The sequence below is a fragment of the Colletotrichum godetiae genome (assembly GCF_030913485.1).
Source record: "Colletotrichum godetiae strain CBS 193.32 chromosome Unknown BDP55scaffold_1, whole genome shotgun sequence".
Classification (NCBI taxonomy): Eukaryota; Fungi; Ascomycota; class Sordariomycetes; order Glomerellales; family Glomerellaceae; genus Colletotrichum; species Colletotrichum godetiae.
Window position 1 is genome coordinate 2,350,662 of NW_026851249.1, and position 18,664 is coordinate 2,369,325.

General features: G+C 53.8%; 7 protein-coding genes across 7 annotated transcripts; 1 reads left to right on the plus strand and 6 right to left on the minus strand.

The window, feature by feature from the left end:
• Positions 1-2,429: 2,429 nt before the first annotated feature.
• BDP55DRAFT_539080 (zinc-binding dehydrogenase) lies at positions 2,430-3,771 on the minus strand (the record flags this gene model as incomplete). The annotated part of the gene is made up of 2 exons (XM_060568001.1): positions 2,430-3,501; positions 3,575-3,771. 2 exons carry the CDS (start codon positions 3,769-3,771, stop codon positions 2,430-2,432), a joined length of 1,269 nt encoding a protein of 422 aa, XP_060437247.1.
• Positions 3,772-5,352: 1,581 nt separating this feature from the next.
• Positions 5,353-6,045, minus strand: BDP55DRAFT_689277 (uncharacterized protein; the record flags this gene model as incomplete). The annotated part of the gene is made up of 1 exon (XM_060576723.1): positions 5,353-6,045. One exon carries the CDS (start codon positions 6,043-6,045, stop codon positions 5,353-5,355), a length of 693 nt encoding a protein of 230 aa, XP_060437248.1.
• Positions 6,046-6,362: 317 nt separating this feature from the next.
• On the minus strand, positions 6,363-7,399 carry BDP55DRAFT_22702 (uncharacterized protein). Its single transcript, XM_060566120.1, has one exon. It carries the CDS (start codon positions 7,270-7,272, stop codon positions 6,679-6,681), a length of 594 nt encoding a protein of 197 aa, XP_060437249.1. The 5' UTR covers positions 7,273-7,399; the 3' UTR covers positions 6,363-6,678.
• A 3,488-nt stretch (positions 7,400-10,887) lies between these two features.
• On the minus strand, positions 10,888-11,584 carry BDP55DRAFT_625708 (uncharacterized protein; the record flags this gene model as incomplete). The annotated part of the gene is given in 3 exon segments (XM_060571516.1): positions 10,888-11,047; positions 11,219-11,295; positions 11,315-11,584. The coding sequence occupies 3 exon segments, from the start codon at positions 11,582-11,584 to the stop codon at positions 10,888-10,890; spliced, it is 507 nt and encodes a 168-aa protein (XP_060437250.1).
• A 1,173-nt stretch (positions 11,585-12,757) lies between these two features.
• BDP55DRAFT_641761 (carboxylesterase) lies at positions 12,758-14,991 on the minus strand. The gene has a single exon (XM_060573417.1). It carries the CDS (start codon positions 14,550-14,552, stop codon positions 12,822-12,824), a length of 1,731 nt encoding a protein of 576 aa, XP_060437251.1. The 5' UTR covers positions 14,553-14,991; the 3' UTR covers positions 12,758-12,821.
• BDP55DRAFT_22761 (uncharacterized protein) lies at positions 14,672-15,125 on the plus strand. Its single transcript, XM_060566123.1, has one exon. The coding sequence runs from the start codon at positions 14,791-14,793 to the stop codon at positions 15,022-15,024; it is 234 nt and encodes a 77-aa protein (XP_060437252.1). The 5' UTR covers positions 14,672-14,790; the 3' UTR covers positions 15,025-15,125.
• Positions 15,126-16,096: 971 nt separating this feature from the next.
• On the minus strand, positions 16,097-17,998 carry BDP55DRAFT_641764 (uncharacterized protein; the record flags this gene model as incomplete). The annotated part of the gene is made up of 1 exon (XM_060573418.1): positions 16,097-17,998. A coding segment is annotated over exon 1 (1,192 nt), but the record flags the coding sequence as incomplete, so codon positions are not given.
• Between the last annotated feature and the right edge of the window lie 666 nt (positions 17,999-18,664).

Sequence of the window (18,664 nt, forward strand, 5' to 3'; positions counted from 1 at the left end):
TTACTAATGCGTCTCTCGCGCCGAGAAGGCTGATGATAATCTCAGATGCTGTTCCTGTATTCGTTGGCGCAGCTTAATAAGAGCCAGTCTTTTTTTCCTATTGTTGTAAATGACCCCGGAGCGAGTCTCCCATTTTGCATCATCATGATGGCCAACGTTTAGATATTTCGCTGGAAGTTGACAATCTCTCCGCTCGAGTGTTAAAGGCCACTCGCTAGATTCGTGCTGCAAAGCGGAAGAACGCGCCTTCTCGCTTCTCGCCACAGATTGCTCGTCATGATGACTCTCTTTCATATCCAGAGCTCTCTCAGGAACATTTCATTTTGGCGTTGGACGTCAGATCAGATAGAACGCTGGTTTGCAGAACTTTAGTAACTTCTCGTGGCACCAAATGAGCCTCACATGAGCGTGACATTGACGTTGAATCCGGCTCTGGCCATTGCTAGATGAATTATATTCTCACCGTACTGCTCCCTGGCTCCCATAAAGAGCGTCGCTCACATTCGTACGCGTTTTGACGCATTCAATCAGGAGAGAACTTGTTATCATGACCATGGGGGACGTTCACTCTTTACCCAATTTCACTCTCCTCGTGTATGCTATTCGGGGCCGTCTTTCATATCCTCTGCTCTAATGGACAGTCAAGTGTCTTCTCGCCGCCTTGTCCCGCGTCATGGTCCGAAGGCTTTCTCTTGTGAGTGTCGTGAGCTGCTCGTTTTATTATCGTGTGAACAGCCGCATCCTGAAGTGGTTCTGTGCATAATAGACCCGGTCTGTCTATTGAACTTTGACTTTTTCTGCATGAATTGACTTCGAGGAAGCGAGGAGTTCCTTTTGCGATAGATTTCGTCGAGCCGAGCTCTATGCTGTGGCAAAGAATGATGGTGTAGATGGCCCGATGGGTTCCATGTCGTGACAACGGTGATTGTGAACATGTCACAAGTAGAGGCTTCTTGATACCAATATAGAATGCATCAATGGAGGCTCAAACAAGTGTATTGGTCCAATATGACGGGCAACGCGTTCGATCCTTACACCGCTAATTATCATAAGATGTACGTCACCCTTGCTCGTCGAAATGTTTTATGCCGTCGACTCCGAGCTGGAGTCTGAATTGCTCCTGCGGACTCTTCGAGCTCTAGCCTGTATCGGTCCCGATGTTTGTCTGTGTTGCAGACAAAATGAGCCGCTTCATGTGTCCTTGCCAGGGTATCTCAGCCGTACCAGATGACTACTCAGCAAGGCGGTTCATCCACGCGCAGTCTATTCACCCGCTTCTGATTCATCCTCCAAACCGACTTTACGCGTGAGATTCATCCCTTCATCTGCGATGGTGATATATCATCGATAGAGCCGCAGGCGGAAAGGCCTCATCCTCGCAAGATAAGCGAGCTATGAGATCTTCCCATGAAGTGTACAATTGCTCGTGTCTTGACTCGAGGACGTGGCTCAATCTATGCTTCGAACCCTACGGACACCCGTAGCCTCAACTGAGCGCTCTCACTGTTATCTTATACGAAGTCTAGTATCTCAGCGTGCCGAGTACGTATGAATCCTTTTCCATCTCAGATCGGAATTCTCGATTCATCGCAGATGGGGAAAGCAAATGCCTGGACGTTTCGCCAACAGTCACACACAGGAACCGTCCCTGTAGTTCCCGTGACGTTTCTCATAAATCTAAAATGAAGCCTGAATCTCAATTGAGTGTGTGTTCCTAGCACCATCTCGGAAAATCACTTAGATTTTTGTCTTGGTACTCAGTGGCCCGATGACAACTCAACGTATTGGCATCTTGACGCTTAGAAATCAATGGAGAGAGCATCATCATTATGTCCCAATGATGGGAGACATACGTGAATGACTGAGAGAATAAATAAATACGTGAATGACTGTTTATTAGTCTTTGTTGACCTGTTCAAACTCTCATCGAGTATCTCTCCCAGCCGCCGCATCCCACAAGTAGGGAAAGACCTCAATCGAGCTCGAGTACACTCTTCAGGAACAGCAGTAGCCAGAGTCACCATCAGGACGGGTAGGTTATCGGTTCCTAGGAACTTTGAAGGGGATCATCTTATCTTGCTTCGTTATTCCCGTCACGAACAGAGTGATGTTTATGAGTGGCAGACCCAAGAGCGAAGGATTGTCAAGAGTACCAATACCTCCATCTCTAGCATTGTTCCGGTACCATCACGTCTTTTAGCTTTTCGAAAGACTCAAGACAAATACAACCACACTCGAGGCCTTAAGCCATGGGCGTGGCGAATCTAGTTTGGCCTCACCAAGGCCTCTTTTCATGAGCCACGCCAGCGTTCAAGCTATTCGTACGACATACTTCCTCGTAGACCACCGCCCGTCATCCAGGCTTCATCTGCACCCTCTAATCCCATATCCTACAGCACTTCAACCTCAATTCTCACCCATCACACCTCTCACGTCTCCCCAAAAACAAAAACCCCCTTCCCCTTCCTAAACCCACCAAGCGCCCCCTGAACAGCACTCTTCAAAACCCCCTCCTCAGTACCCCATTCCCACCCAACCTCCTCAACCGGCACATCCCTAAACCTCCCCTCCCGAATCATCCCCAACACGTCCTCAATCGCAAACTTCCTCCCCGTCGGATCCCTCTCGTTCCACTTACTCAGCCAGAACCCGACAAACCTAATATCCTTGAAGATCAACAGCCCCGTAGGCAACATGACCGGCTGCCTCGCCATCCCACCATACGAAACCATCGTCCCGCTCTCCCCCAAACTCCTCGCCACCGCCGTGGCAGACTTCCCGCCCACGCAGTTCAGCCCCAGACCGACCTGCTCCCTCCCGCCGCGCGTCAGCTCCGCAAGCCGATCCCGCCACTCCCGCGACAGAAACTCCTTCTCCGTGACCACGACGGTGGCGCCCAACCCCGTCAACTCCTCCTTCAGCGCCTCCGTCTCGGCAGCCGTCTCCCGCTCCCGGACGACATTGATACTCCGCAACCCCCACAACTTGCCCAGCTGCACCGCCGCCCTTCCAACGCCGCTATTCGCCCCATTCTGAATAAACCACCCCCCCGACCCAGGATCAAGAGCCTTCATCCCACCATCACTCCCCTTCCGTATCTCCCCGGGCCCATACGTCCTCAAAATCCGATACGCCGTGCACGGATTCACGCTCACGGTAGCAACCTGCGTAGGCGTCAACCCCTCCCTGCTAACCTTCATCACATCTTTCGCCTCGGCCACAGCATGCGTGCGCCACGTCCCAAACGAGCTGGCATTGGGGATGACCCAATCCCCCTTGCTCAAACCCGAATCCTTGGATCCCACCGACACGACCTCGAATACGCCCTCGTTTCCGGGGATCGCAGAGGGCTCGGGCGTGCCGATGAGTTGTGTAAAGGGGGGTTTGGCGCCGTATGTGCCCTGGACGGTGTTGATGTCGGCCGGGTTGATCGGGGCCGCGAGGGCGCGGAGGAGGACGGCGGAGGAGGGGATCGAGGGGGAGATGGAGTGTGTGTGTAGTCTGCGTTGGAAGAAAGCGTCAGTTCTTGTTGTCTATTCGTTTCGAATGGAGGGTTAGCAGGCTGTCTACGTACTGCAAAACGTCGCTGGGCTCGCCCTCCTTGGAGAACACGAGCGCCTTGGCCTGTGTATACCCGTACGGACCGGACTTGTATCGTCGCGCAACACGGGGGAGGTACTGCGCCGCCTGTCGGCCCGCAGCCGGTCGTAGCGCCGAGGTCAGCGGCCGAAGCGCCGTCGTCGCGGTGTTTGTGCGCAAGCTTGCCGCCATTATCATATGTATGTATCTGTCCAGCCGTGAACAGTAAGTAAGTTGGCAATTGGCACAATGACGCAAGAGTGGTGGTTGTGGGAAGTGGACAACCCAAAAAAAAAAACCGCAGCTCCAAAGCTGCAGGTCCCGGCTCTGGCTCGGCAAACGGGTGACCTGGAGCTCCAATCTCACAATGACGTCCCCTCCCACCACGGGCCGACGAATCAGCCCACTAGCGCCGTCCCCTGGAAAAGTGCACGGCGCACGGCGCACGGAAAGGGGGGGGGGGGAGTGGTGGTGTGGTCCCGCCGTTTCCGCGATTGGCTCGAGCTTTCCCACCATCACCACCCGCAGCTCCGGCCAAAAGGGGACGGACGCCGTTCCAAGGCACCGAAACATGAAGCGGCGGCTCCGGATATTCAACGGACTCACGGGGGATGCGGGAGGAGTCTGCCCGGCACGAAAGAACGCCTGACAGACGCGCTATTCCTCACAGGTACAAGTGAGTTTCGAGTGGACGGTCGAGAATGCATGGTGACATGTTCTAGCGATCTGCTTTGCTGCAGCATCTTTCTCCAGCAGAAAAAAACTAGGTAGCCATGGCCTTGCTAGGCTCTTCTGCGCGCCAAAACAACCTGCAGATGCAAGCCTCTCGCCACATGATGTGTTCAAGGGGCCATAGCGTCAGGTTCGGATGACGCGGGGTCCATCTGCCATCAATCTCCTTTCTCACCAAAGTTCGGCTCGTTGTGTAAGTCTTTACGAGTCGACGGATATCCTCACATGTACAGAATATCGAGGTCATCTTGATGAATCAAAAGTCAACATGTCGAAATCAGACGGTCGTAAAATGTAGTCTCTATTACTGCTGCTGTTGCCACATAAGCACCAGCGGCATCAGGATGCACTTGGCCAAATGCTCCGTGGTCTGGCGTTTCCAGCCATCGTGGCTAAGCCCAAAGCATCTTTGCCATTTGGTAGTTGCGTCCTTCTTTTTGCCATGCAAAGGCTGACGCGAGCCCGAGTTGTTCCTCGTTCCTCGTTCCGCTATCGGTCGTCAGCCTCGCCACCACTTCTCAACTCCCACAAGCTTCTCCATCAAACCCGTAAACACAAACATGTACATTAGAAGGTAAGTCGTAGAGTAGGAAAGGGTTTGACCAACAAGCCCACAAGGAAAAGAGATTCGGGGCCCATGGTGCCTGTTTTTTCCAGACAGCGCAATGAGATGAAGAGAAACACACAAAATAAAGAAAGTGTAAACATCGTATGTCAGAATGAGCCCGCGGCGCGAGCTGGGTATCTTGCATAACTTCTTCCAATCTTGCCTCCGCTCCTTTCCACATCTGCTTCGTCCCATCTCCGCCTCTTCGTCCCCAGCTCTGGCTCGAAATGAAGTTTAACTCAAGAAACGCTAGGAAATCGTATTGGTGCATCCGTTCGGATTCGGTCGTTCGCTCGTCGGCGCATATGAGGTGGTTTTCTTTTTCTTTTTTCTTTCGCATTCGACAAAGAAGCCGGTTCCCGACTCCAAAAACCGGCAGCTCTGTATATAGCAGTCATGACTAGTGTCGGGGGTTGTCCGCATCTAGTCAGTAATTATTTAATGTTCTTGAATAAGTCGTCTCCGAGACTGCCCCCGTCCCTTACATCCAGCCTGGCCTGGAGGGCGCTTAGCTCGGGGATCATGGGTGGCGGAGGCCCTTGGACCTGAGGTGCCTGCGCCTGTGCCTGAGGGATCTGAGGCTTGCTCTGCGTTTGGCTGCTCGTCTCGCTGACGTTGGGATGCTCGTAGACGACACTGGATCGTTTTTGTGGCGGGGAGGATTCGCTGGTTCTCAGCCTCTTGAACCAGCCGCTGCTTCGCTTCGATTTCTTCTCGTCGATGATGCTGCCTTGACTACGGCTCATGGGACGGTTGTGGGCGGACTGGGTTTCGCCTTCTGCATATGCTTGGTTCAGTAATGTCCGGCTGAAGAGACGACGGATGCTGCCTTGTCTGCTTGACGCTGCTGGAGAGAGTGGTGTGTCATCCGAGAATCCTTTCGTACCATTGGTGGTGGCAGGCGAGCCTGGAACTGCTGCTGCATGACCATTTGTCTTGTTCTCGACCTTCTCCTTGACGGCAGAACCGGAGTCCTTGGTTTCGCTCACACGCGGGGTCTGGGGAGGCGTGGGGACCTCCTGGACGGGGCTGGGGAGCGGCGGGGGGATGTTGGTTCCCTCGGTCAAGGAGCCGAACTTGAAGTCAAGCTTGGGGAGCTCGAATCGTTTCGAACCGGTGGAAGGCATGGTGGGCGGTGATGCGGATTAGAGGGTTTGTGTCATCAATTGACTTTGTTGATGCAAAGGCGAGGTTGGGCCAGGATGGGTCCGTTTGAAAGGCGAGGTTTGCAAATGGCAATTGCAGGATCCGCCAGCAGCCAGCTCGACAAACGAACGCGTGACAGGCAGTGAGTGCGGTTCGCCCCGTGGCGTGTGTCGTTGGACAGAGCAGCAGGGGGAGTCGAATCGGACCCAGTGCGAGTGCGGGTTGGGGTCTGGTGGGACAGCGTGGATGTGGTGGACGAGGAGCGAGCGAGTGCGACGCAAGAAAGTCTGGGATTCGGGGAGCGGTAGGGAGGGATCCGCTGATATGGTGAATTTTGTATGGAAAACGGAGCCGAGTTGTGAAGGGTCTTGAGAGCTTGAGAGTGAATGAATGTCGAGGTTGGTGACAAGACGGGCAGCATGCAGGGTATGCTTCAGAGCGAGATTGGGTATTCGTCTTGTGCGGTGGCGCACGAAGGAGCAGGCCGCCAGGCGGAATGGTGGACAGGCGATGCAGTGTACCAGGTACTCGTATAAATGCAGGGTACGCAGTAGGGAGTACGAAGCAGGTAAGGAAGGTAGTGGTCGTGTACGAAGTAGTGCAGCAGGTTCGGGCTATGTATTGCCGCCGTGCTGGGATTCGAATTGGGTCTCTAGGTATCCGTAATACCAAGAGGTCGAAGGCGGTTGTATTGAGCCACGATGATGTTTGAGTTGGCCTTGAATCGTAGCCATAGGCTGAGCAGTCGTAAGGGGAAGACTGAAGTGTCCTAGGCAAATGGACAGACACGGCGCAAACAGCGGTGCTGGTTCTACTTGAAGTCGAATCGAGTTGGGCTCCAAAGGACGTGGAACTGCAGCGGCCAGAGACGAAACGACACGAGACGGCGATTGAGAAAGAAAGTAGGCCCAAGAGAGGAAGAGAGGCCCGGGGAGGGTGGAGTAGAAGAATGGAACGGCAGGTCGGGGGTCAAATGGGAAGTGGACTGGACCATTGGGGACGGGATGCTGTGGGAGAGCGCCCTTGGACCTTGGACTTTGGACCTTGGTTCCTTTGCTTGCCGGTGCTTCTTCTGTTTGGTGCTTGGTGCTTGGTGCTTGGTGCTGGCGTGGGCGTTGGATGGCGGGATTGTGCATTGGGATTGGACTGTTCTGGTTCAACTGGGCTGGATTGGATTGGATTTGAGATGTCCTGCAGGGGTCTAGCATTTTGCGTGTTTGTCACCTCAGTGAGAAACTGTGAGTTGACCAGGACTGCTAGGTCGTTCCTTGACGGGTGGGATGGCGTCGCACTCACCTTGGAGCCCCTAGAGGTGTCCGGGTACGCAAGTGTGGGATCTGACAAGGATGCGCCTGCCAACTCGGTTTCTTCGTCTTTTCTTCCGCTGTTCTTTTTTTTTTTTTCTTCCTCTCCCTCTGTCTCCAGTGACCAAAGTCCGCACGAAGCAGATTGGCAGAACACTTAGACGCATCTCCGATCCCCTCTGCTTTTCTTCTTCTGCTCCCTTGGAGTTTCCCTCATAGATAAATGAACCCCAGGGCCCCATTGCTTCAGGTTGGTGTTCTGTTCTGTTCGGGCAAGCGACCTGAACCTAGCATTCCGCATTGCTGGGATGGCAGTTTGAGATGCCAGATTGAGGCGCCGGGCTGGACCTTTATCAACATCTGTGCCCCATTCTGGATAGCTCTGGCACTCTGCTGTTTCCTTACATAAGACGCCCCTTCCAACCGTGCGAAGATTTACCTCATTACGGCAGGCAAGAAAAGTAAGGTAAAGAGCACAGGTGCAGCTTGTCAAATTTCAACCCAAGTTACCTTACCTTACAATGTACGAGGTACTTCGTAAGTACAAGACGAAAACGGGGGACCGAGGGTGCGAAAATGACACTGACATTGGCAATTGCACTTGCACCTGCCTGCCATTTCCAATGCCCGGGCACCAACCGTGCCTGCATCTTCCTTCCGCGGTCACTTCCATTGGTTCTTGCCCACCCAACTTCCTCAAGTACTCCGTCCCTTCCTTGGGTATCCGGATGGAAGGTCCCTTCCCCTCCACTCCTCCGACGTGCCTTCCAGCTTGGATGTCAGTGTCTGGTGCATGAACATTGCTTACCTAAGTGCATATTTCCCGACATGCAACACGTAATCTTAGAGTTCGCATTATCGACTTTCTGCAAATTTATCCCATCCGGCCCAGACGTCAAACATTCAGCATGATCGGCGCTGCCTCTCGAGTCACAGAGCCTGTCACTGGTAGGCTGGCAGCAGGGGCTTTCTTTGCTCTTGTGCCAAGTGATTTAGAACTGCAAGCTCTCGAATGTCCATACCTACATACGGAGTACCTAGTGCCATACTCTCGACTGTGCCGTGGTTGTCACACTCTCACCACCCTCCCCTCTACGCTGCGGGATGGACATGAAAAGCTTGGCTTCACAACCACTGATATGCAAGAGAAACACGATTCAAGATGCACCAAGTCGACGCCTGCAGGGAAATTGTCCGTGAACCTGCACTAGCACAACTTGCACGACACCCTCTTGGCTGCACTACTTCGTACACAGTGGCACACTGCCTGCTGCACACCATACGAAGTACATATCACGACCGAGGTCTAATGGATGCATATCGGCGCGTCTCGACAGGTTTGCCTGGCACGCTGCAATTCCATCCGCTGTTCGCTTCTCCTCTAATACGATGCGCAGGTATACGCCGGCCACATCGGATTGTCATCTACATGAGCATTCCTCGGAACAACACCACAGTCATTTGTCAAACATTTACGTTCCTCTGTCTCGATTTTGCTGGGTCCAGCAAATGCCAAACCATGTCTTCCAAGTTTCCTCTCTCGGCCATTTTTGACTCCCATGTTCACGCCGCGCGCCGCCTAATACCATGATTTGGGTCCGTTCCCGAGCTAGCAGATCACAACCACCCATCTCCGCCCACGGGGCGTCTCCTTCTCTCAGTCTCAACCATCCTAGCAATCCGGCCACGAGCCGGCCTCGGTTTGAAGCTCCATAACTTCCCTACACAGATGTAAACCCGTCTCAATTGGTCCGGTATGCTCGACTGTCCGGCAGACCAAGCAAACGCTCGAGGCGCCGTTGCGCCGAGCCGTGTCGCTAATAATCCCGTTTCAGCAGTCAAAGTCAACCGGGGTTCATCTGCCGCAGATGGGGACACTCAAGGGAAGCTGCATTACAACTCGCCGCCTTTCCAACAAACGTCAAACGTCCCCTCCTCTACTCCCGCCTCTGATCCGGTTTTCAGACTTTGGTCCAGCGAGGCCGCCTACCGTTGACAGCATGGCTATTCGACTAGGTCTCGGGGCTTTTTCATGTAGCGATCGCCGCAAGGCTCAAGACCACAACGCTAGGTATCCGTATTCAAATTTCATGCGACGGCCACGTCCATGGTGCGCGAAAGATCGTCCTTCATCACGAGTCAACGGCACGTATTGACAACCTTACTCGATGCTGAGTCCTGACAAGCCATTCTGCCCTAGCCCAGTCTCACGTACGGTTACCTATCGCGTTCTCAACTTCTCGTTCAAGCGAGAAACATTGGATTCCCAAACGGGAAACCGGCTCCATTCCGAATCTCCTCGCATGCAGGCAGGCCGCTAGCACCAATCCCCACGACCATGGCCCACAATCCTTGATCCTTGAGCGCGTGGTGGTCCCTGGCCGCCCCCATCCAACGAAGAGCCAGACCAGGCAACCCCTATTTCGCATTTTCCCGTCTTCTTCTCATCGTCAAAGGTCCCGCGCACAAGAAGCTTTTTCTGCTCTAGCCCGAGACCAGGGACAATTGGTTAGAATTGGGCGAGAAAATTTGAGCTTTCCCGCTTGATCGTATGAATTATCGTAGCTTATCATACGGAAAGTGCCTATCAAGGATACGGATCGTTTCATGCAGCCCACACCAAGAGCCTGGCACGCAGCACGAGGCAAGAAAGTTCGTCCCCGCTGCCTGGGTCTGCAAGCAAGGGCGTTGAAACATTTCATGGAAACACATTCCCTTTTGCCGGTACGGAGATGCAGGTACCTCAGGATTTTGTTTCCTCCAGGCTGCATCAGCCGCGCTTATCTCCAAAACATGATATTTTTATCATGGGTCTATTGTGGGCTCCTTGAATTTTGGCTCTGTTGACCTCTTTGGGTCTTTCTAATGTCCGATTCTTCGCAAGCAGACGAGCAACGATGTTACACCGTTGTCCACTCTGGCTAGAAATGTCAGAGCGTTTGCGCCGAACGTGGCTCCGGCACGCTGATAGACCCAGAAACGATCAGGCATGACCCCATTTCTCCTACCCTGGCTCGAGTGGTACTTGCGTATCATGGTTCGCGCATCACCCGGCGTCAACAGTCGGACACGGAGCCCAAGAAAATCCTCATCTGCTAAAGAACTGCCACTGACTCGATTGCGAGCTGCCCGCTGCGACTTTGACGATTACACATGACGGTGCCGGCGGGGCACTTTCGGAACGGTGGGAGTTCGGGACCCTCTCCAGTCGGAGGAGCAGAGAATATCCATGGACGAAAAAGTGTACGGACTCTCACCGAGCTCCGACGCTCAGAGGCTCAGTCCTTTTGCCGTCACCAGCCCGAGTTGCCTGTTATCTTTTGCACTGGCCATCCGCGGGCCGGCGCGGCACCCATCGGACGACAATTGGTCTCCGAGACGCGGAGGCAAAGCTGGCTGTACGGCGTCTCTCGATGGTGTTGCTCAACGCCCAACTATCCGCGCTCTCACCTGTGAGATATTTTTTACATTTATCAAATGAAAGTGTTGGCCTTATAGTTTGAGCACCGCTCGTTGCTTTCAATGCCTATTTTCAGTATGGCGGAAGCCCATGCGAGCAGAGGCCGCAGTCATCGCCAGACCGTGGTTCTTTACAGAGTATTCCAGCACGGCTAATGGAAAGCAGAACCATCTCAAGACGTAGGGATCACGGTGAGTCGTATTCCAGTCAACTTCTATACTACAGAGCAAGAACACGATCCGCACAGGATAGAAGTCACGTATGCACACACCGACAGTCAGAGGAGAAAGCGGAGCCGGAGGATCTGCTCCACTGCTATTACATCGACACTTTTTTCGTCGCCACAAGTCTTTGTAGATGATGCCGTTGGGAAACACGGCAGCGACTCACATTCGCACGAGTGCGGGTTGTGACTGCATCCGCTTGGTGTTGGTGTCTGGCGACTTGAGTATCACGATGCCCTCGTCCTAACACATACGACCATACCCATTGGAAAACTCGGGATCCCGTCCGCTCTCCCATAGATAAGCCAATGAGGGCCGGATCAGTAGTTGGGTCGGTGACGACAAGCGAATACCTGGTGTTGTATGTTTTTGACTTTTGTTGATGTTGCTTTTTGTGGGTTGAGGTGGGTGACGTGACGGTTTGGATTGAAGAGGTGAGCTTCGAAAGCTGGGACGGAGCAGCCCACGCCAAGCGAAAAGCTCGACTCGGGATGGGGAAGTGTGCGAAGTAGAGAGAAGCAGCCGCATTCATGTTTTGCTGCAGTGACTGGCTTCTCACCTTCCCCGGGGCCCGTCGACCGCGCATATGATATCCCGAACTGCCTTGAACGGCATGATATTGGTTTTGGTACAGAGAAAGGCTCTGACTCTATGGTGTACGTACATACAGGTATGTGGCTGGCTTCCTATCGTTCAGATCTCAAGCCGTGCAGAAGGGCCGTTATGCTTTGGGTAAGGGGCTGAAAGGGGTTGTTGAGATATCCTCGTCACAGGACTGAAATCTAAAAAGGCATTACGGAGACGAGGACCAGAGCCATACATCTAACTCTAGGAGGCTGCAGTTAGAAGGGGTTCGGCAATGAATTAGTAATATATTCCTCTAGTTTGATTTTCATATGACCTATGAAGCATTGAGTAATACTCGGCGCTTTAATGTCTGTTTCCGGTGGCGTGAGGTCAGATTAAATATCAGTGTAGCATTGTTATTTTCACAGATAAGTCTCCATGTGGTGTTGAGTTTGATTGCCATAGTTGTAGAAGACCCCGAGATGTTAACCACTTTGTGCGATGGCATCGAGGAATACACCTGTTAGGGTCTGCTTTACTTGTATAACCAACCCGTATTCGATTAACATAACTCATCGAAGAGAGCCCACAGACTTAGAACATATGAAAAGCCAAGAGGTGTGTCACATTAAAGAAACTAAACTTAGAAACTGATGGTTGACTGACTTTCGAATCAGCCTGACATTGTATTAGGCTTCCGGGCCATAGTAGCAGACCAAAAACATGACTACAGCTGCTTGCCTTGCCTTGTCATACTTGGCAGCGATTTTGAAAACTTGCGTGCGAAGATAGTTCTAAGCTACCGGCTCGTCAGTTGAACGGCAACTGAGGCCGGAGTAAGTTCTATATATCAGATTTGCGATTCGGGAAGACGTGTTGCATGCCCGCATCCGTCGTTCCCGTGAGATAAAGAGGGAAGCTTTACATTTTATGCCGAGGCGAGGTTACTCCATTATGTCTGTCTGTACCTTAGGTACCTGAAGAGCCTCCTCAGATTGGAAGACGAGATACCTGCCTCTCTCTTCATGCCTGCCTGCTCTCCCAAGCGAGTTCCGTTCATTTTGTGGACTGCGGAACGTGCCGCTCAGTTTCAAGGGATAAGAGCACCACCATCACCTCTCACACTTCTCTTCAAGCGTGTAGAAAACATTATATATTTTAATTACCCGTAACCTCTCCTAGAGTTATCCAACACATGACTTTCACGACCAGAGCTTCTGAATCAAATACTCAATCGGCTCAGCGCGATATGTATCCGGCTGAACATGGACCAAGTCCGTAACATTGACATCGAAACCCATAATCTCAGGGTTCTCAACATCGTACCTCGGCCACCGCACACCCGTCGCGCCAGCATTGGCATTCGGATCCCCCTTGGTGATGAACCCAACCCACATCCTCGACATAATCTCCGCCAGCGCCTTGTACGTCTCTGGCTTGCCCTCGAAAGGATTCACCGCCACCGCCGTCTCGTATCCCAACCCGCCCGTGTTGTTGAACACAAACGCGACCTCCTGGAAGTGGTTCACGCCCTCGGCGGGCGTCATGCCGTTGACGAGCACGTTGAAGTTGTACGAGTACACGCTCTGGTTTGCCCTCGGTCCAGCCCAGTTGCGCGCAAAGAACCGCCTGGGACCGTGTTGCGCGCGGTCGCCAGCGAAGGCATTCACACGCTTCCACATGGCTCCGAAATTCGCCTGCGATCCCGTTGGTCGACCGTTGAGCGTCGCCGGTGTGCCAAGGCGCGGGATATCGGGGTACAGCGCCGAGAGCACCTCGATCGTGAGGTTACCCGCCCCGCCGGAGCGGAGGTACGATTGCCACTGCGCTGTGGTGTTGACGCCCTTGATACCAAACTGCGTGCCCTCGTCCGAGTTGGCGCCGATGAGCAGCGGCACGCGCGTAAACTTGCCCTCGTTGATGAGCTCGTGGCGCGCCGCCTCGAGGAACTCGCCGTCGACGACGCCGGTGAAGGCCGGGTTCGTGGTCGTGGCGTTGAGCACGTCGCTAAGAGTCCAGGCCGGAACGGTGCGAAGGCAGGAGAGGGTGTCGGCTGCCGCGGAGCAGTCTGTCTTGTTGACGATGGTGTCGTAGTAGTCCTGCCACGTAGCCGCAGAGGACGACGACGCCTCGACCTCGCCAAAGTCTGTGCCGAGACCGGTGCCACTCTGCAGGATCGCGGCGCGGTAGAGGCCCTCGTCCCGGCCGCCGTAGGCCAGCATCTGCGAGGCTACGCTGCGGGAGCCGGCGCTCTCGCTCCAGAGGGTGACGTGCGCCGGGTCGCCTCCGAACGCGGCAATGTTCTCCTGGACCCAGCGCAGGGCCAGGCGCTGGTCGCGGAAGCCGAGGTTGCCCGCGCCCTCGGCCTTCATCTCGTCGCTCCAGAGGAAGCCCCAGGCGTGGAGGCGGTAGTTGATGCTGGCGGCGACAAAGGGGGAGCCCATCCTGACCCCTTGCTCGACGATGAAGGAGAGGTTGTAGCGCGGGTCGGCGCTGCCGCCGTTGGTGAGGCCGCCTCCGTGGATCCATACCGCGACGGGGAGCTTCGCGTCGGCGGCGACGCCGTGGGGGCGGACGACGTTGACGGTTAGGCAGTCTTCTGATACGTGGTTGCCGAGGACCCAGGTGTCGCTTCCGTAGCCGAAGCAGAGCGGGGAGTACTCCGTCGCGTTACGGGTGCCGTCCCAGGACGAGTTCAAGGGTTGAGGGACGCGGAAGCGGAGGTTGTCGACGGGGGGTTGGGCGTACGGCATGCCGAGGAAGAAGTCCTGGTCATGGGGTCCATTATAGACGCCATAGTAGGAGCCGTTCTTGAGGTCTACGGTGGGGACGGTGCCGGTGGTGGTGTTGTCCGGGACGGCCTGTCTCGGGACCAGGGCGGACGCCGTGACGCAGGCCGTGGAGAGGGCGGCGAGCAGGTTGACTCGGGTCATGGTGTTTATCCGGGTGCTATGCTGCGTATGTGACCGACGATGTCTTGACGAGCGTACGCTGCTGAGCTGTCGTCTCGTCAGGTCACCGAGGAGCAGGGCAGCTCTTGGACATTATGTACTTTGGCCATGGACTGCGGGACCGGGAGAAGGTCGGACATTGGAGCCCCAGGTCGTTCTCCATGCTGTGAGATGAAGCCCACCATGGCTCGACCCCCTCTAGGGTGGTGATCCCGGCGTCATGCTACGAGACCAAGGCCGGCCGGGGGGGGATGGCCTCCAAGCTAGAGGAGTGGGCTACGTCACGAAGAGAGGAAGAAGAAGTCCGAAGCGGTCGTTCGCCGCAGTACTCCGTACCAAAGCCATGGATGCCAAGCCTGGGGCCAGGAAGACCATGATGCTTGATGAAGAAGAAAAAAAATCAGTAGCTTATTTGTCGTCGATGGAGACAGAACGGCAGAGTAGCATGGCATGACAGGTCCGATCCAATGGGCTGGGTTGGTCTACCCCGCAAACGCTCCGCAAGAATCGGCCCTACCCTGGCACTTGGGGAGCATTGTGGAGGGATTTGGGGTTGAGTGGTGTGGGGGAGAAATAGAGAAGTTTTGACAAGACTCGTGAGGAACGGCTCCGGGGTTGTTGGGTGCGGTCAACTCCCGAGGGGACGAGGGGATCAATGTGGTGTAGTGGAGGATGTTTGGTAAACACCCGAGTTCCGAATCACCTAGTCACGGAAGCCGAACATGCAAAGGTCGTGTTGTTCAAGGCGCTTTCGCGGTGTTGTGATCAGGGCATTGACAAGTCCTCTGCTCATGGCACAATTCACCGACTCAAAGTCCAACTACGTTGATTTTGATCAGTACCTAGACTCTTGGCAGTGCTAGCTTAAGTCCCTGAGTCAAGTCAACTAAGACCTTGGGCTGATGAATTACTCGACTACACATCACCTTTTGTCTTCTGTGTAGGTGCCAGACCGGAGCCGAGCAAAAAAAGCCACAGCGGCTCCAGCATTTCTCCGCGTTTCTCCGCCTCCTTGTCGTGGAGAATCCGGCGCACAAATTTGGCCCCCGACGTCCCGACAACTTGGCTCTAGTTAAAGACTAGAAGAGGCGGTTGCAAATTTGGGGTCTACGGGCAATTCCTACATCAAGAACTATCCTCACTAAGGCAACTTAATTGCTGGGCAAAGCTTTTCAGTCTCTCAGAAAAAAAAGTACGTTGAGAAGGAAAAAAGATTATGCTTGGTCGGCTCATTGACTCGGCTAACATTAGCTGCGTACTGTGCAATTTCACCGCGAAATTGACACGTTCACACCGTCACCGCCAATACAATCAACTATGGATGGAGATGCTTGAGATGGGGTAGTGATCGTGTCCTTGGTGCACCTTGTCAGTCTTGGCTACCTGTGTAGATAGGTTTCATCGTCAAAATTTAAAATAGACATGCCTATTCGTCATGCGATCGCGTTCCACGGCTTTGGGCAACCTCCCCTTGTTGACGAGGACTTGATCATATTAAATGTCCAACGCATGGACATCATCCGAAATTACTGAGAACGATACTTGAATTCACTATGAGCTATCTCACCAAGCGTAACAAGACTAAAGGGACTGATTCAGCTAAGACTCTGGCAAACGAAACACCAAGTACACCATGTTTTCTTTGTTGACTGAACTTCATTACACTCGAAGATAAATAAACGAACATCCCTCATTAGCTCCACACTTTCGATAGTAGTCTCCCAAACCCAGACCATCAGCATCAGAGACGACGGCGAATTCGACATATTTCTTACTTCGAGGATGGGTCGACTTTAAACATCTCGGTGGACAGCATTCAAGCTACAATCTTGCGGAAGGTCGTGGGGTACGGGCTCAAGATGTAAGTCGGGCTGTAGCCCGGGTTCGCCGTCACGGTAACCGTAGTGGTTCGCGTGACATGGTCATCGGGTGCCGTGGTGGAAGTGGAAGTAGAGGACGAGGAGGTGGTGGTGGTAGAAGAGGAGCTCGAGCTGGTGGTGGAAGTCGGTGTGACGGTGCTGGTGGTAGACGAAGTGGTAGATGAAGTAGTCACCGTGGTGGAAGTGGTCCTCCTGTGCCTGCCCTTACCCTTGCATCTGGACGTCCGGATACGTTGGGGCGGAGGGATGTAGTACTCATCCTCATTCTCCTCCTCTTCGTCCGCAGAGGGCTCGCCAGTCACCAGTTGTCTGGGTGCAAGGGTCTTGGTGGCCGCTAGCTTGGACAGCTTCTTCGACAGGCACGCACGTCTCTTGGGGCTATCTTTGTGGTAGGAATCGGCGGTATCGTCGGTGGAAGACTCCACGGCGCCCGTCTCCTGCTGTCTAGGCTCGAGGGTCTTGGTAGCTTCCACCTCCGCCCAGCGCCCACTCTGAAAGGGGCAGTCTCTGTGTGTGCAGAGGTAAGAATCGGCGGTCGTTTCCGCAGAGGGTGTCACTTGGCTAGACTCCTGCTGTCTAGGCTCAAGGGTCCGGGGGACCTCCATTGCATCGCCGGGGCATTTGTGCCATGTGCAGATCTTTTTGGGGATCTTAGGGGGGCATTCTCCGTAAAGGCAGGGGCGAGAATCGTCGGCGTCGTCCGTAGCTTTTCCACCATGGCCAAACTCCATCTGTCTAGGCTCAAGGGTCTGGGGGACCTCCATCTCTTTGGGGCATTTGCCGTGCGTGCAGAGGGGGGGCTCGGCGGTCTCGTCTATCTCTGAGCTGATCTGGGTCTTGGTTCTCTGTGGCTTGCGGGCCTCGTGGTGTACGTCTAGGGGACCTTGGTGGATGAGGAGAGTGGAAGGTTTCTCCTTGACGGGGACCGTAGGTTGAGGCTCCTGGGCATCGAGGGTCTGGGTATTGCTTTCCTTCGGTCCGAAAAGCTCGTAGATGATCGCGGGGGGGATTGCCGAGAGGGAGGCACCCTCGATCACGTTCGTGGGCCGCGGAGGGAGACTGGCCTCGGCGTTGATGAGGGAGGGACCGAAGGAGACCAGCAGGATGCTGGCCAGGATGGTGATGTCTTTCATCTTGAGCTTTGTTCCAGATGGTTGTTGTCTACAAGATAGATTGAGGTTACATATGTAAGAGAAGATGACAGAAGAAGAAAGAGAAGAGGAAATGTCTGGCAAAAGACGGGCTTAAGTACTTGGATAGAAACAAGCTGTGGGATGCAGTGGTTGAGTAGTCCACAGGGTTGCTGTCCTGGATTCAACTTTTGCTGATGGCTTGAACGGTACATGGCGGGACAGGGCTGTCAAAGCTCTGGAGATATCACTTGCTACCTATGTACGATGAAAAGGTTCGGTATTTGGAGGGCACTGATGGAGAAACATCACAAGACCGATCAGGGCCCCGAAAGAGACATGAACGTGACGGGAAAAGGTTGTTAGACGTGTATCGACGCGACAGGGGTCATTGGGACATATGTCGTTTTTCGCTTCCAGGCAGCCAGACGGCTTGTCTTTTCAGATGAGAGGTTCTCAACGATGGACGCCGGTTGACACCATTGTAGCCACGACAGATTTGAGTTTGGTGGTGAACGCCAGCCTCGACGGCCTTCGTGGCTCAAAGTTTGATACACTAGTGTTTTCGTACCTTTGGAGACAGAACTTTGTATTTTCTCGATTACAGACTGTGGAAACTCTTACATCGCTTTCTGTCCCTCTTAAGCTCCCGTGTTCACTGGCTATTGACGCCATGCATGAGCCGCTCCGTCATAAACCACTGTGGCTTCATTCACGGAAAGAGAAATACATACTACGAGTACCGCAAGGTCCTCAAAATTCCCAATGAGGGGCTTTCAGCATTTTCCGTGTGATATACATGGAATAGCAGGAGGGAAAGCTCATCAACAGGAAAGAACAAGAGTTAGTTTCAAGGCCGATAAGTCCTCATGTCTCCACAAGAACGATGTATCGGCGCTACGGTGCTGCCCATAGTCGTACTGGGCAGAAATTAGACCTATGCCAAGGGATACGAACGTAGAAAAGGAGACGACATGAGACTGGCTTTGACGAGGCAGACCAAGAGACCGTCTATACGCCGTCTATACGACATGATCTTGTTAGTGTGCCCATCAACGGCTTTCATAACGCCTTACGTTGTCAT

Excerpts from the sequence above, each read along its gene's own strand:
- BDP55DRAFT_22702 (XM_060566120.1), bottom strand. The coding sequence starts at position 7,272 with ATGCTAGACCCCTGCAGGACATCTCAAATCCAATCCAATCCAGCCCAG.
- BDP55DRAFT_641761 (XM_060573417.1), bottom strand. The coding sequence starts at position 14,552 with ATGACCCGAGTCAACCTGCTCGCCGCCCTCTCCACGGCCTGCGTCACG.
- BDP55DRAFT_22761 (XM_060566123.1), top strand. The coding sequence starts at position 14,791 with ATGCTACGAGACCAAGGCCGGCCGGGGGGGGATGGCCTCCAAGCTAGA.